At 40.0% G+C, this 16,292-nt stretch overlaps 1 protein-coding gene across 1 annotated transcript; it reads right to left on the bottom strand.

Moving 5' to 3' along the window:
* Positions 1–711: 711 nt before the first annotated feature.
* On the bottom strand, positions 712–4,460 carry LOC131953833 (uncharacterized). Its single transcript, XM_059317207.1, has 4 exons — positions 4,193–4,460; positions 3,210–3,318; positions 1,225–1,334; positions 712–860 (listed from the first exon to the last, which is right to left on the bottom strand). The coding sequence occupies exons 1-4, from the start codon at positions 4,417–4,419 to the stop codon at positions 800–802; spliced, it is 507 nt and encodes a 168-aa protein (XP_059173190.1). The 5' UTR covers positions 4,420–4,460; the 3' UTR covers positions 712–799.
* Between the last annotated feature and the right edge of the window lie 11,832 nt (positions 4,461–16,292).

Raw genomic sequence — 16,292 nt, 5'->3', positions numbered from 1 at the left:
TTATTAGTTTACTTGTTAATTTATTAGAATAATTCTGTGTTAATGGAATAATGCATAAATTATTTTTTAAACATGTGTACAGTCATTGAGAATAAAAATTATTTTTTCTTAATTTATATAAGAAATCTTTTGTAAACAAAACATGTTATGTACAATAATCGAAATTTTTTTTTTGTATTTATATAAGAAATTGTTTGTAAACAAAACATGTATTTTAAACAATTCAGTGAATAGACCTGTCAGAAAAGTGTCTTGTAGAGGTGGCTGCAGTGGTTCTAGACTTGTCTGTAGGCATAAAAAGGTCTTGTCTACAAAGGTTGTCGTGTTATTACATCTTACATACAAACCTTGGTAAGAGAACCAGGCTCTGGTCCCAGCATTAGAAAATTTGAGAACCATTGCATTGGAACAAACATCATCAGCCTCAACTCTGCTACCCACAGGCTTGTGTTTTATATGTGTTTTGTAAATTATTGAGTCTGTCTCAATGAGTATAAGTACCCTGATATTTCTATTGCTGGTATTTTAATAAATAATTATTTCAACACTCAAATAATTGCTTGTTTTTTTTTTTGGGTATTTTTTTGTGTTATTAATATTATCCAAGTAAAGGCCAATAACCCATAGCTTACTCCAAGGACTTTGGCTTAAAGGAAGATAATCCTATACAAACAAATTACAATTAAGAAAAAGAAAAAACAATAACATTCTATCAACCCACTGACCGGCTATTAGCCTGGCCAGTGTTGTATTTATCAGACAGGCATTTAAGTATGTACAAAGACACAGTAGGCAGATCTTAGTCGTAGAACTGACAGTGGATATGGTTGCCTTCATTTTGTCCCCATCCTCCCATAGACCTGCCAAAAAAAAAATAAGGAAAAAATGTATAAATAGAAAAACAATTATATGTATGTATATATATATATATATATATATATATATATATATATATATATATATATATATATATATATATATATATATATGTAAAACAAATAAATAAATATATATATATATATATATTACTCCCACTCCCATCTTTAAAATTCTTAATTCTTTTACCCTTTTTTAAAAAAAAATTACACCGCGAATTAACCAGTTATTGCCCTTTGATGACAGTATTAACTCGATTACCTCCCTTTGAACGAAATACTGGCTCGTTTCTCCCAGCGCAGTGAACGTGACAAAGCAAAATAAGATCTAAAGATAGATTTCACTCACGTGCATGTGCTGAGGTACTCGGCACTTCTGCCGTCGTTGTGGAGGTCAACAGCTTGACCGTTGTAATGTCTGGAACCACAGGTGTGGCAGGCACCGGCCAGTTCGTTGACCTTAAGAGGAAGGTGGAAAATATCAGGTCTATGTCGGTATTTTACTAGTAAGTTGTATGTGGTAGTGGGGACAGAAAACATCGGGTCTATGTCGGTATTTTACTAGTAAGTTGTATGTGGTAGTGGGACATAAAACATCAGGTCTATGTCGGTATTTTACTAGTAAGTTGTATGTGGTAGTGGGGACATAAAACATCAGGTCTATGTCGGTATTTTACTAGAAAGTTGTATGTGGTAGTGGGGACATAAAACATCAAGTCTATGTCGGTATTTTACTAGTAAGTTGTATGGGGTAGTGGGAACATAATATCATAAACTGAATGGTTAGTTGTTTTTTTTTTTTTAATTGCGTCCGTGAATCGGGCGGGGGGGGGGGGGGGGAGTCTTTCGACACTGGTTAACGGGGGGGGGGGGCGTTAGATGTGCTCTCCAAACTATATGGATCCCAACCAAATGTTACTTACAATGACTGACCCCTGGATCCCAACCAAACAATGACTGACCCCTAGATCCCAACCAAATGTTACTTACAATGACTGACCCCTGGATCCCAACCAAACAATGACTGACCCCTAGATCCCAACCAAATGTTACTTACAATGACTGACCCCTGGATCCCAACCAAACAATGACTGACCCCTGTATCCCAACCAAACAATGACTGACCCCTGGATCCCAACCAAACAATGACTGACCCCTAGATCCCAACCAAATGTTACTTACAATGACTGACCCCTGGATCCCAACCAAACAATGACTGACCCTTGTATCCCAACCAAACAATGACTGACCCCTAGATCCCAACCAAACAATGACTGACCCCTAAATCCCAACCAAATGTTACTTACAATGACTGACCCCTGGATCCCAACCAAACAATGACTGACCCCTGGATCCCTACCAAAGTTACAGTGACTGACCCCTGGATCCCAAAGGCTACTTACAATGACTGACCCCTGGATCCCAACCAAACAATGACTGACCCCTGGATCCCTACCAAAGGTTACTTAAATGACTGACCCCTGGATCCCAACCAAACAATGACTGACCCCTGGATCCCAACCAAACAATGACTGACCCCTGGATCCCAACCAAACAATGACTGACCCCTGTATCCCAACCAAACAATGACTGACCCCTGGATCCCAACCAAACAATGACTGACCCCTGGATCCCTACCAAAGTTACAGTGACTGACCCCTGGATCCCAAAGGCTACTTACAATGACTGACCCCTGGATCCCAACCAAACAATGACTGACCCCTGTATCCCAACCAAACAATGACTGACCCCTGGATCCCAACCAAACAATGACTGACCCCTGGATCCCTACCAAAGTTACAGTGACTGACCCCTGGATCCCAAAGGCTACTTACAATGACTGACCCCTGGATCCCAACCAAACAATGACTGACCCCTGTATCCCAACCAAACAATGACTGACCCCTGGATCCCAACCAAACAATGACTGACCCCTGGATCCCAACCAAACAATGACTGACACTTGGATCCCTACCAAAGGTTACTTAAAAGACTGACCCCTGGATCCCAACCAAACAATGACTGACCCCGGGATCCCAACCAAACAATGACTGACCCCTGGATCCCAACCAAACAATGACTGACCCCTGTATCCCAACCAAACAATGACTGACCCCTGGATCTCGACCAAACAATGACTGACCCCTGGATCGAAACCAACGGTTACTCACAATGACTGACCCCTGGATCCCAACCAAACAATGACTGACCCCTGGATCCCTACCAAAGTTACAGTGACTGACCCCTGGATCCCAAACAAACAATGACTGACCCCTGGATCCCTACCAAAAGTTACAGTGACTGACCCCTGGATCCCTACCAAAGGCTACTTACAATAACCTGACCCCTGGCGACCAAGTGGGTCAGGTAGTTGAGCAGGTTGTGGGTGAGGCAGACGGTGCCTCCTGGAGCGCCTGGGGACGGGCACTCAGAGCAGGTGTAGCTGTGGATCGTGGATACAAGGCATTAAGAACATGTGGATACATGTGGATACTTATGGATACAAGGAGTTAAGTAAAGTTCCCTTTAAAACCTGATGGTCTATGAGGCAGGTGTTGTGTTGACTAATAATGTATACAATTTGGTTTTAATTTTTCTAATAGGTATTTGTAGTTATGTTATTTTAGAGTTGTCGGATTTTTTAGCTATTTAGTTATTGCTTTGCTTTGTCACTAATATCGTTCAACGTGTAGTAAAGCACATTGCGTTTTGACCAATTACTTTTTTATAGAATATTTTTCTCAAACAAGTATAACATTAAAATATATAGGCCTAAAATTCACGTGTAAAGGGTACTGAGGGCTAGTAGATAGATAATCAGGTTAGATGTATAAATATACTGTTTAAAAAAATAGAACCATATTAATTAAATGTTCTAGTAATTCAGAAGACTTAATTATGAAGTACATTTTCCATTTGGTCAAGGTGTGCTTATCATTAATTAGCGGTTTAATATTTTAGTAACTTGTGGTGGTATCAAAGGTTAACCTTCATATAGATAACATTTGTGTGTGTGTGCGCGCGCGTGTGTGTGTGTGTGTGTGTGTGTGTGTGTTTCCGCACATTAACCCATAACGGAAAAAAATATAAAATTCTTTCATCAGCACATTTATAATTTCTCTGTACCGATTTTATTTAGTCGCCGACGCCAAAATAATCTGGCAACATGGCGTTTGAAGTTTTCCTGCAAGCCAAATTTTATTTAAAATTATTTTTCTTCGCAAGCCGAATTTTTGTTTACAAATATTTTTTTTTCGCAAGCCAAATTTTATTTACAAAGAACGTACCGTGCCATCTGGCAATAGGGGAAAACTTACTGTGATCTGTGAGCGGCCAAACCATCACACATGTCCTTGATGTTGTTGTAGGCAAAGGCCGAGTCGACCACGCCAGATGGGTGCCTGGTGGCCAAATGAAGGATGCCGGCATTGTGCTTGGCCAAGAGGCCACAGGCCAAGGTAACACTGCTGGCCGGACAGGCTGCTCCGTAGGCAACAGCCAAAACAGCCGTAAGGGAAGCAGCAACGAGGATGATCTTGTTCATTTTGATTACCTCAAGCTGACGTTTGCGATCAAAGTAGCCAGTTTTTTTTGTGGCTTCAATTTATAGCAAAATCAAGGCCAAAATACTTTTTTTTTACATTTTAAAAAATTTAACTTTTTAAATCTTTATTTAGAATTTTGATCTACTTTATTTTATTGTAAACCTGCTAAATTGCCAAAGAACACAAGTCGTGTTTTGAAACAATTCATATTATATGAGTACTGCATTTTATTTTCATTGGCGGTTTGTGAACTAATGTAAAGTTCTGATAACTGACGGCTGGGTTTTGGGCACTTCTTTTTCTTTCATTTTTTAAAATGTTGAAATGGAAGGGGGGGGGGGAGGGGGCGAAAGGGAAGGGGGTAAGCAAGTAACAAATCTTCACCTATTCTAAAGATTGAACACCAAATGCTTTCCGTAGTCAGGTTTATTCGTTGATTTAAGTTGGATCGATGGTAGAAGAACTGTATAGACAGACAGACGTAGGGACAGACAGGCAGGCAGGCAGACAAGTGGACAGACAAGCAGACAGAGAGAAAGGCAGGCAGACTTTGAGAACAAAGTAAAAGTTTAACAGAAGTCTAATTTAGTTCAGCTGAGCGTTTAGATCTTGTCCCTAATAAAAAAAAACCTGCATATGGTAAAAGTAGCTGGGGAAAAAAAAAAAGAAAATGCCGGTCGAGATTTCCGGAACAAAACAAATTACTAAAAAAAATTATGATTTAAAGACGAATTTGTTATCTCCGTAACCTTGACCTAGGCCGGTGTACTCTAGCACCACAAGGCATGATTTCTCCGTGTCAGTGGCGTATGGAAGGTTGTTGGGTGTATGTGTGTGGGGGGGAGGGGGGTTCAGCATGACAATTGTTTTACACCCCCCCCCCCCCTTCCCCATACCAAAACGCCGTCTGTTGCACTGATCTGTAAGTATAAGCCAACTGATGAAAACCGGCAAAATAAAATCTGCTGGGTGGAAGAGATAAGAATCGGCTGTTGGAGGTTTAGTCTTAGGATGTTAATCCACGTCAGTGATGTCCATTTAGTCAGTGATGTTGATGTAGTCAGTGATGTTGATGTAGTCAGTGATGTTGGTTTTGTCAGTGATATTGAATTAGTCAGTGATGTTGATTTAGTCAGTGATATTGATGTAGTCAGTGATGTTGATGTAGTCAGTGATGTTGATTTATTCAGTGTTGTTGATTTAGTCAGTGATATTGATGTAGTCAGTGATGTTGATGTAGTCAGTGATGTTGATTTATTCAGTGTTGTTGATTTAGTCAGTGGTGTTGATTTATTCAGTGTTGTTGATTTAGTCAGTGATATTGATGTAGTCAGTGATGTTGATGTAGTCAGTGATGTTGATTTATTCAGTGTTGTTGATTTAGTCAGTGGTGTTGATTTATTCAGTGTTGTTGATTTAGTCAGTGATATTGATGTAGTCAGTGACGTTGATGTATTCAGTGGTGATGATTTAATCCATGATGTTGAATTAGTCGGTGGTGCTGCTCTAGTCAGTGACTATGATGTTATATTTTTGTTGGTATATACTGTTAGTTACGTTATACTTTTAGCCATATTATACTGTTAACCATGTTATACTGTTAGCTATATTTTACTGAAGGCCATGGTATACTATTAGTCATATTATGTTGCTAGTGATATTATACTGTTAGTCATGTTATAATGTTAGTTATATATTATACTATTACACATGTTTTATAGCCATAATACCATGTTAGCCAAGGTATACTGTTAGCCTTGTATACTTTTAGCCTTATTATATAGCTATAATATACTGTTATCCATGGTATACTATTTGCCATACTATATAACTATAATATACTGTTACCCTTGTATACTGTTACCATATTATATAGCTATAATATACTGTTAGCAATGGTATGCTATTAGCCTTATTATACTATTAGTCACATTATACTCTTAGCCATGTTATACTATTAGCCATATTATAGCTATAATATACTGTTAGCCAAGGTATACTATTGGCCATGTATACTGGTAGCCATGGTATACTACTATTAGCCATATTATATAGCTATAATATACAGTTAGCAATATATTGTCAGCCATGCCAGACGTAAACGCCATCACCAGAGACAACTTTTGTTGACAAAGACAATTTGACGCAAGGAAGAATTTCTAAATGACAGAAAAATATTTTTAGATCTTTGCTCAGAGACTCTAAATTATCCTGTATATAAATAGTTAGCATTGCTATTAACAAAAAAAAAACCCACAAAGAACCATCACGAATAAGGATCTTTTAATAACATTTAATTTTCAAACAGACACAGTTAAAAAATAAATAAATTCGGTCTGTTGCCGTGTGCAAAATAAGTCCAGTGGTCATACGTTAGGGCCGTGTGCAAAAATCGTGCCTAGCTAATGTTACAGATAGACAATATATTACAATTCTAATCAGACAATTCTAAAAGGAATCCGAACAGTGGGTTCAACTATCAAAACATTTTTTTTACTTACTGTAGTACCTAGGTTTACTAAGTAGACAGATTTACGTGTAGTTTTCATGTACTAGGACTTTGAAGTTTTATAATTGGTTTCTTTCAGGCACCCCCCCCCCACTCCCACTCTCTCCCCCTCCGAACACAAAAGATTTAAAAAATATTTTATCTAGAAAATATACAGACTACTTTAACCAGCCCCCCCCCCACCACACACACACACACACCCTCAGTGGAGAAAAATGTCTGAAAGAAACACTGTGTATAATTTATTAGAGTCGGTTATCAGACACATACACTGTACTCGGGGGTTGGAGGATTCTTCAAAGTTTGGCCCACGACATTCCGGCTGCGTCTGCTTCATTTACAGCTGATCTTTCGCAAGTATGTTTGCGGTCTACCTACAATCAAGTCTAATACCTGTCTGCCGATGCTATTTGTTACATTTGCGCGTTTTATTAATCTTCATTTGCGCTTTTTCTTTGCCAATAGCTTTGCCTGTTTATACACCCCCACCCGGCTAACCCGAAAGTCTTGAATTCACAAAACCGGGTTTAAGTGGACCGTCCCTGACTCCACCCAACTCTGATGGGTACCTGAGTACTCACGTTAGGGAAAGTAAAAGCGGCTGGACATAGGGCTGACCACAGTGCCGGCGCCTGGTTACTTAGCGCCCTAGGCAAAACTTATTTAAACGCACCTTTATACAAATTAGTTAATAAAACATATGTATAAGAAAACAAGTAATTAAAAATGGCATATTAATTTATTATGAATTGCATATACGGTATATGTAGACATCAAAATAAATTTTTACTTGCATCTTTAGTCGTAAAACTGTTTGTACTGTGACCTACTTAGGTCGAGTCATTTTTATTTTGACATTGTATAATTCCTTATATGGAATGATGGTGTAACACCTGGGGTTTTTCCACTGACTTATTAAGGTGTTTGAGACATAGAAAATTTCCATTAAAATCTGATTGAATGATTCTGATCAGATGATTATCCCAACCAATGGCGACATGAGTTGAGGATAACCTCCCCTGTCACAGAAGTCTTTAATTGCCCTGCACACTCGCAACACGAGGCAGTTTATCTTGACCTGGCAGTCTACGAGGCTGTTTTACCTTTATCAGGCAGCCGTCCATATTGTCCGGCTATAGACTCTGACCATTTGAACGTGAGAGTACTTAAGACCTGTGTGCGCCTTGCTTTCTTCAGTTGATTTAGTCTTCTAGTTTAATATTACTTGTCGCTAAGTAAGTCTTGAAGCTACAGTAGTGTTGTGTGGCCTGTAGCTGTTCTTTAGACAGTGTAGAAATCTGTGATAGTGTTTTTTCCTACATTGTGTAAGTTGGGTTTTTGATATTCTATACATTAAATATTTTATCTAGTTCATCTTTGTGTTCTGCCACTTCTGAGTTCGCTGATTAAAAGGTCGTATGTAGATTGGATGAGTGTTAATTACAATAGTATCACTAGCTTCCCTAGACATTAATTTCGAGCCCTAGTGTGTCGTTGTGTTAAGTGTTCATCCACTTAGGCCGTAAGGCATTTGCATATGACCCCGAAAAAAGAATCCGGGGACGTTCTCCTTCTATTTGGCTGATAGATAGGTTAACGTTACAAAGTGGGGGCTCGTCCGGGATTTAATCTGTCGTTCCAGTTGTTGGTTATATCAGTTAAGCCCTAAGTTTAGTTGGGTCTAGTTGTTTTTATATCCAGTGTAGCGCCGTGGTCTTACAACGCGCGCTCAGGCTAGAGTTATCTAGGTCAAATAAGCAGACGTGTCGTCCTACATTTAGAGGTCAAGTACACGGCCCAACACGGTGTGTTAATTTAAAGGATCTAGGCTTGTTGTGATTTTCACGTTAGGGTTATGGAGTCTTTTTTGGCTAATCCTACTTTTGAAGGTGTAGAAAAGTTGAGTAGAAAAGTGTTGATTAGTCTTGTTAAGGAATTGAAATTGGATTATTCTGTTACGCAGAAGTCAGAGGTGTTGAGAGATAAAATTGTTGTTCATTTCATTAATGAAGGAGTATTTGATGAAAGTTTGTTGGCTGGGGTGTTGCTCCGCGAGGAGAAAACTCTAGAGAAGGTAGAATTAGAAGCTAGAATTGCTTTAGAGAAGGAGAAAGTTGCTTTAGAGAAGGCTTTAAAAGAAAAGGAGTTTGAAACTAAAAGTGCTCTAGAGAAACAGGAGTGAGAGGCCAAAATTGCTTTAGATAAGAGGAGGTTGGAATTAGAGTTTGGTCAAGTTAGTGATGTCACTTCTCCGGTAGATCCAAAAAAGTTGTCGGTAGGGCAAGTGATTGCCAAATTTGGGAAATTAGTTCCTAAATTTGATGAAACAGATTTGGTCGTTTTCTTTAACTCGTTTGAGAGTTTAGCGAAGACATGTGAATGGCCCGAAACTTCCATTACTGCTTTATTGAGCTCTGTCCTTACTGGGAAAGCTGCAAAAACATACCAGGCACTCTCTCACGACGTTCAAAATAACTATAGTTTGGTCAAGACTGCCATTTTAAAGGCCTACGCACTGACGCCCGAGGCCTATCGGACAAAATTCCGAACACTCCGCAAGTTACCCACACAATCATATGTGGAATTTCTCTTTGAAAAGGAGAAAATATTCTCAAGGTGGCTACACTCTGAGGAAGTTTCTGAGTTTGAGAAACTCAGGTCACTTATCCTAAGGGAAGAATTCCTATCGTCCCTGCCTGAAGAGATACGACTACACATACTGGATAACAAGATAACTGACATCCAGAAGGCTGCTGAGTCGGCTGACACATATATGTTGGTGCATAAGAAACCACCAGTGTCAGGAAACCGCCTCAACCCCGTGCTTCCCCTTTTTGGCAGCAATCATTCTGTTGGCCAACATTTGAAGGCATCACAGTCCAGAGAGAAACCAAGATCAACTCTCAATCGTCGAGCAGTATGCCAGTTCTGCAAAAGGCCTGGTCATCTTGTCAAGGACTGTTACAAACGTCGTCAATATAACAGAGAGGTGGTGCGTACTTCCGCGCACTATGCTCTATCCCCTCGAGCAGCCAGTTCAACTATGAACTCTAGAATTCTAAAGGACTCTAACCCTAAGTGTCCGCAAGAAGGTAGTCAAGTCTCCACACATTATGTGCAGTCACATTTTGACTGTTCTCGCCACCATCCAGTTTCTTCCGAGTCTACCGATCTCGAGGGATCGAGAAAAGTTGACTTTTCATCTTTTATTGCCGAAGCCATCATTAGCAAACCAGGTGACCCGTTGTCTCAGAAGAATATCACCGTCCTAAGAGACACAGGAGCGTCACAATCACTCCTTTTGAAAAGTTCAATGGACATTACACCTGAGACGAACACCGGAAGGATTTCCATTATCCAGGGAGTGGGGACAAAATCTACTGTCGTCCCTCTACACAAGTTTGCCCTGAAACATCATCTCGTCGAAGGTGAGGTCATTTTAGGTGTGATAGATAGTATTCCAGTCCCAGGTGTACACCTACTTCTAGGGAATGACCTTGCGGGAAGCAAAGTATACCCCTGTACGGTTTCAGACCCTTTGTCAACAGTTCCAGATAATGATTATGAACTGTATCCTGCATGTGCGGTGACAAGAAGCCAGACCAAACAATTGGCTGACACAACGTCTGAACCACACCCGCCGTCATCGTCAAGAAATTCGACTCCCAAACTGGAGTCTATGCTTCCAGAAAACACAAGTCTGGGCTTACCCCTGAGGATATCTCAGGAAGACATCATTAAAGCTCAACAAGTCGACGCGGAACTCAAAGCAGCGGTCGAAAAATCTCTATCATCTGACGATGGAGAATATTTCGCCGAGAACGGCCTCTTCTTTCGTCGCGCTATACCAGTGATTGCCTCACCAGCCGAACCATGGTTGGGTAAAAACCAGCTGTGGGTCCCTCCACCTTATCGGCATGAAATACTTAAGCTGGCACATGACCATCCAATGTCAGCGCACCCAGGTGTCACTAAAACGACGGCAAAGATCAAAGAACTGTTCTTTTGGCCCAAAATGAGAAAAGATGTGTCGCGTTACTGTAGAAGTTGCACGAACTGTCAGTTGGCCGGAAAGCCAAACCAGACAATTCCTAAGGCCCCTTTGAGTCCGATTCCTGTATTAGAAGAACCCTTTTCAAAAATCGTCATGGACTGTGTAGGTCCCTTGCCTAAAACCAAGGCGGGCAACGAGTACCTACTTACCTTTATGTGTTCAAGTACCCGTTTTCCCGAGGCGATTCCCTTACGGAACATTAAGGCAAAGACTGTAGTCAGAGCCATGACCCGGTTCTTCACTACCTTTGGATTACCTAGAATCGTGCAAACAGATCAAGGCAGCAACTTCACCAGTCACCATTTTCAGGAAGCGCTAGCCAAGCTAGGCGTTACCCACATCACCAGCTCAGCCTACCACCCTCAGTCTCAAGGCGTACTTGAGAGGTTCCACCAAACCCTCAAAACCATGCTAAGGACATTCGCTAACAGTAACACCCAATGGGATGAGTCTGTTCCTTGGATTATTTTCGCCGCGAGGGACTGTGTCCAGGACTCTTTAGGCTACTCGCCTTTTCAACTTGTGTTTGGACATTCTGTCCGAGGTCCCCTGAAGCTGATACACGAACGTTGGACAGGTACCAGTAATCATCCTGTGGAAAACTTCGACGATTTTCACGTTCGACTGAAAGCCGTGTGCGAAATGGCTCACAAGAACTTAAGAAAGGCCCAAGTGAGAATGAAAGGACTGTATGATAAGAGTTCTTGTAAACGAACATTCAATCCAGGCGACAAAGTTCTTGTGTTAGTGCCTAATCTGAACAATGCGTTATCCTTGAGATATTGTGGACCCTTTACTGTGCATTCAAAATTAAGTGATTTGAACTATGTTGTCAATACGCCCGACAGAAGAAAGAAACAGACAGTGTATCATGTTAACTCACTGAAAAAATATTATGATAATTGTAACAATTTTCATTCCACAGCTAAAATTACTTTACCTGTATGTTCAAATGTTTCTGATGATGTGATACATGATAAATTGAAACCCCCGAAATTGGTAAACTCTTCCTTTTTAGATAATTTGAATGTCCACCTTATGCATTTGTCCACAGAGGAAAGCCATAGATTGTCTCAGTTATTCGAGACCTTTCCCTCTATCTTTGGGAATGTCCCCAAAGAAGCGAAAGTTCCACCTCATGATGTAGACGTAGGTGACGCAAAACCCATTAAACAACACCCCTATAGAGTTAACCCGGAAAAAGCTGCTTTGATAAAAGATGAAATTGATTATATGCTCAAGAATGATATCATTGAGCCCAGTTTCAGCAACTGGAGTTCCCCATGTCTCCTAGTCCCGAAAGACGGTGGATCTTTCAGGTTTGTGACCGACTTTAGGAAGGTGAATGCGCTCACCAAAGCTGATTCCTATCCATTACCTCGGATAGAGGACGTTATTGATAAAGTTGGTCAAGCTAAGATAATTTCCAAAATTGATTTACTTTCAGGATACTGGCAAATCCCATTATCTGACCATGCAAAAGAAATATCTGCTTTTGTAACCCCTAATGGTTTTTATAGATACAAACGCATGCCCTTTGGTATGCGAAATGCTGGTCAAACTTTCCAGAGGGTCATTAACTCTGTCATTGCTGACATAGACCAATGTGAGGCCTACATAGATGATATAGTTGTATTTTCTAATACTTTTGAAGAACATATTGTTCAATTGACTAACCTTTTTAGAAAATTGTCTGAAGTGAATTTTACTGTAAGCTTACATAAAAGTGATTTCTGTAAAGCTTCAATTACCTATTTGGGTTATCAAGTGGGAACGAACCAAGTTCGGCCCATTGAAGCTAAAGTAGATGCTATTGTAAAGTTGCCACCTCCCAAAAATTGTAAAGAGATCAAAAAGTTCCTCGGGATGGCTGGTTACTATAGGCGGTTCTGTCAAAACTTTTCAGCTATTGCTGAACCTCTTACTGCATTATTGAAAAAGGGTGTTGAGTTTGAATGGTCAGATAAATGTCAAGAAGCTTTTTTAACCATTAAGTCATTTTTATCAAATGCTCATGTTATGGCTGCACCAAATTTTAGCAAGCCCTTTAAACTTGCCATTGATGCTAGCAACTTAGCCATTGGCTCAGTCCTATTTCAAGAAGACAACATGGGAATTGACCATCCCATTGCCTTTTTTTCCAGGAAGTTAAATGAGAACCAAAAGAATTATTCTACTATTGAAAAAGAAGCTTTAGCTTTGGTTTTATCATTACAACATTTTGAAGTCTATGTCTCTTCTTCAACCAATCCAGTCAGAGTGTTTTCTGACCATGATCCCCTGAAATTTACCTCTAAGTTAGGACAGACAAATCAAAGAATATTGAGATGGTGCTTATATTTCCAAAATTTTAATCTGGAAATTTCACACATTAAGGGTAGTGATAATGTTGTGGCTGATTGTTTGTCAAGGATGTAAAATCTTGTTACACACATTGATCATGTGACATGCTTTGTGGTTCATTAGGACCATAAACAGGTTTTGTTTGAGTGTCACTCATATGAAAATGAGTGGGGTGAGTTTTGAATTTTTTTCAAAATTCCAATCCTGTTGAATTTTGTTTATTTTCAGGTGAACCTTAATTAAAGGTGGTTTTTGATTATATGTAATCTTTTATAATAATATGTCTCATATGACTCAATTGATATTGTAGCTAGTCATTGAAATAAAGGTCTTACCCTGGCGGGTTTACCACTTTTAATATTCTCATGGAAATATTGTAATACCATTTTTTGAGGGATTTTGATGTATAATTACTTTTTGAAGGGTTACTCCCCTTTCACCAATTGTAAAAGTTGGAGTTACTTCCCTTTTATGTTCAGGGATATTTTCATCTGGTATTATGATTTTGATTGCCTACATTTGTAAAACATTTTTGTTATTTCATTGCCAGATTGGTTCCCTATGTATGTTTGTGTGGAACCTATCTGTCAACTTCCAAAAAGGGAGGGGATGTGACCTACTTAGGTCGAGTCATTTTTATTTTGACATTGTATAATTCCTTATATGGAATGATGGTGTAACACCTGGGGTTTTTCCACTGACTTATTAAGGTGTTTGAGACATAGAAAATTTCCATTAAAATCTGATTGAATGATTCTGATCAGATGATTATCCCAACCAATGGCGACATGAGTTGAGGATAACCTCCCCTGTCACAGAAGTCTTTAATTGCCCTGCACACTCGCAACACGAGGCAGTTTATCTTGACCTGGCAGTCTACGAGGCTGTTTTACCTTTATCAGGCAGCCGTCCATATTGTCCGGCTATAGACTCTGACCATTTGAACGTGAGAGTACTTAAGACCTGTGTGCGCCTTGCTTTCTTCAGTTGATTTAGTCTTCTAGTTTAATATTACTTGTCGCTAAGTAAGTCTTGAAGCTACAGTAGTGTTGTGTGGCCTGTAGCTGTTCTTTAGACAGTGTAGAAATCTGTGATAGTGTTTTTTCCTACATTGTGTAAGTTGGGTTTTTGATATTCTATACATTAAATATTTTATCTAGTTCATCTTTGTGTTCTGCCACTTCTGAGTTCGCTGATTAAAAGGTCGTATGTAGATTGGATGAGTGTTAATTACAATAGTATCACTAGCTTCCCTAGACATTAATTTCGAGCCCTAGTGTGTCGTTGTGTTAAGTGTTCATCCACTTAGGCCGTAAGGCATTTGCATATGACCCCGAAAAAAGAATCCGGGGACGTTCTCCTTCTATTTGGCTGATAGATAGGTTAACGTTACAAAGTGGGGGCTCGTCCGGGATTTAATCTGTCGTTCCAGTTGTTGGTTATATCAGTTAAGCCCTAAGTTTAGTTGGGTCTAGTTGTTTTTATATCCAGTGTAGCGCCGTGGTCTTACAACGCGCGCTCAGGCTAGAGTTATCTAGGTCAAATAAGCAGACGTGTCGTCCTACATTTAGAGGTCAAGTACACGGCCCAACACGGTGTGTTAATTTAAAGGATCTAGGCTTGTTGTGATTTTCACGTTAGGGTTATGGAGTCTTTTTTGGCTAATCCTACTTTTGAAGGTGTAGAAAAGTTGAGTAGAAAAGTGTTGATTAGTCTTGTTAAGGAATTGAAATTGGATTATTCTGTTACGCAGAAGTCAGAGGTGTTGAGAGATAAAATTGTTGTTCATTTCATTAATGAAGGAGTATTTGATGAAAGTTTGTTGGCTGGGGTGTTGCTCCGCGAGGAGAAAACTCTAGAGAAGGTAGAATTAGAAGCTAGAATTGCTTTAGAGAAGGAGAAAGTTGCTTTAGAGAAGGCTTTAAAAGAAAAGGAGTTTGAAACTAAAAGTGCTCTAGAGAAACAGGAGTGAGAGGCCAAAATTGCTTTAGATAAGAGGAGGTTGGAATTAGAGTTTGGTCAAGTTAGTGATGTCACTTCTCCGGTAGATCCAAAAAAGTTGTCGGTAGGGCAAGTGATTGCCAAATTTGGGAAATTAGTTCCTAAATTTGATGAAACAGATTTGGTCGTTTTCTTTAACTCGTTTGAGAGTTTAGCGAAGACATGTGAATGGCCCGAAACTTCCATTACTGCTTTATTGAGCTCTGTCCTTACTGGGAAAGCTGCAAAAACATACCAGGCACTCTCTCACGACGTTCAAAATAACTATAGTTTGGTCAAGACTGCCATTTTAAAGGCCTACGCACTGACGCCCGAGGCCTATCGGACAAAATTCCGAACACTCCGCAAGTTACCCACACAATCATATGTGGAATTTCTCTTTGAAAAGGAGAAAATATTCTCAAGGTGGCTACACTCTGAGGAAGTTTCTGAGTTTGAGAAACTCAGGTCACTTATCCTAAGGGAAGAATTCCTATCGTCCCTGCCTGAAGAGATACGACTACACATACTGGATAACAAGATAACTGACATCCAGAAGGCTGCTGAGTCGGCTGACACATATATGTTGGTGCATAAGAAACCACCAGTGTCAGGAAACCGCCTCAACCCCGTGCTTCCCCTTTTTGGCAGCAATCATTCTGTTGGCCAACATTTGAAGGCATCACAGTCCAGAGAGAAACCAAGATCAACTCTCAATCGTCGAGCAGTATGCCAGTTCTGCAAAAGGCCTGGTCATCTTGTCAAGGACTGTTACAAACGTCGTCAATATAACAGAGAGGTGGTGCGTACTTCCGCGCACTATGCTCTATCCCCTCGAGCAGCCAGTTCAACTATGAACTCTAGAATTCTAAAGGACTCTAACCCTAAGTGTCCGCAAGAAGGTAGTCAAGTCTCCACACATTATGTGCAGTCACATTTTGACTGTTCTCGCCACCATCCAGTTTCTTCCGAGTCTACCGATCTCG

The sequence above is a fragment of the Physella acuta genome, unplaced genomic scaffold, assembly GCF_028476545.2.
Source record: "Physella acuta isolate Inbredline_101_S28 unplaced genomic scaffold, ASM2847654v3 ptg000958l, whole genome shotgun sequence".
Classification (NCBI taxonomy): Eukaryota; Metazoa; Mollusca; class Gastropoda; family Physidae; genus Physella; species Physella acuta.
The sequence above is the reverse complement of the archived record's forward strand: the minus strand, read 5'-3'. Positions and strand labels throughout refer to the sequence as shown.

What these genes read in the sequence shown, in the direction of transcription:
- LOC131953833 (XM_059317207.1), bottom strand. Translation starts at nt 4,419, where the DNA reads ATGAACAAGATCATCCTCGTTGCTGCTTCCCTTACGGCTGTTTTGGCT. An exon ending in TTGGCCGCTCACAGATCACA is followed by an intron (nt 3,319 to 4,192) that starts GTAAGTTTTCCC and finishes CACGATCCACAG; the next exon opens with CTACACCTGCTCTGAGTGCC. An exon ending in GAGTACCTCAGCACATGCAC is followed by an intron (nt 861 to 1,224) that starts GTGAGTGAAATC and finishes TTTTTTTGGCAG; the next exon opens with GTCTATGGGAGGATGGGGAC.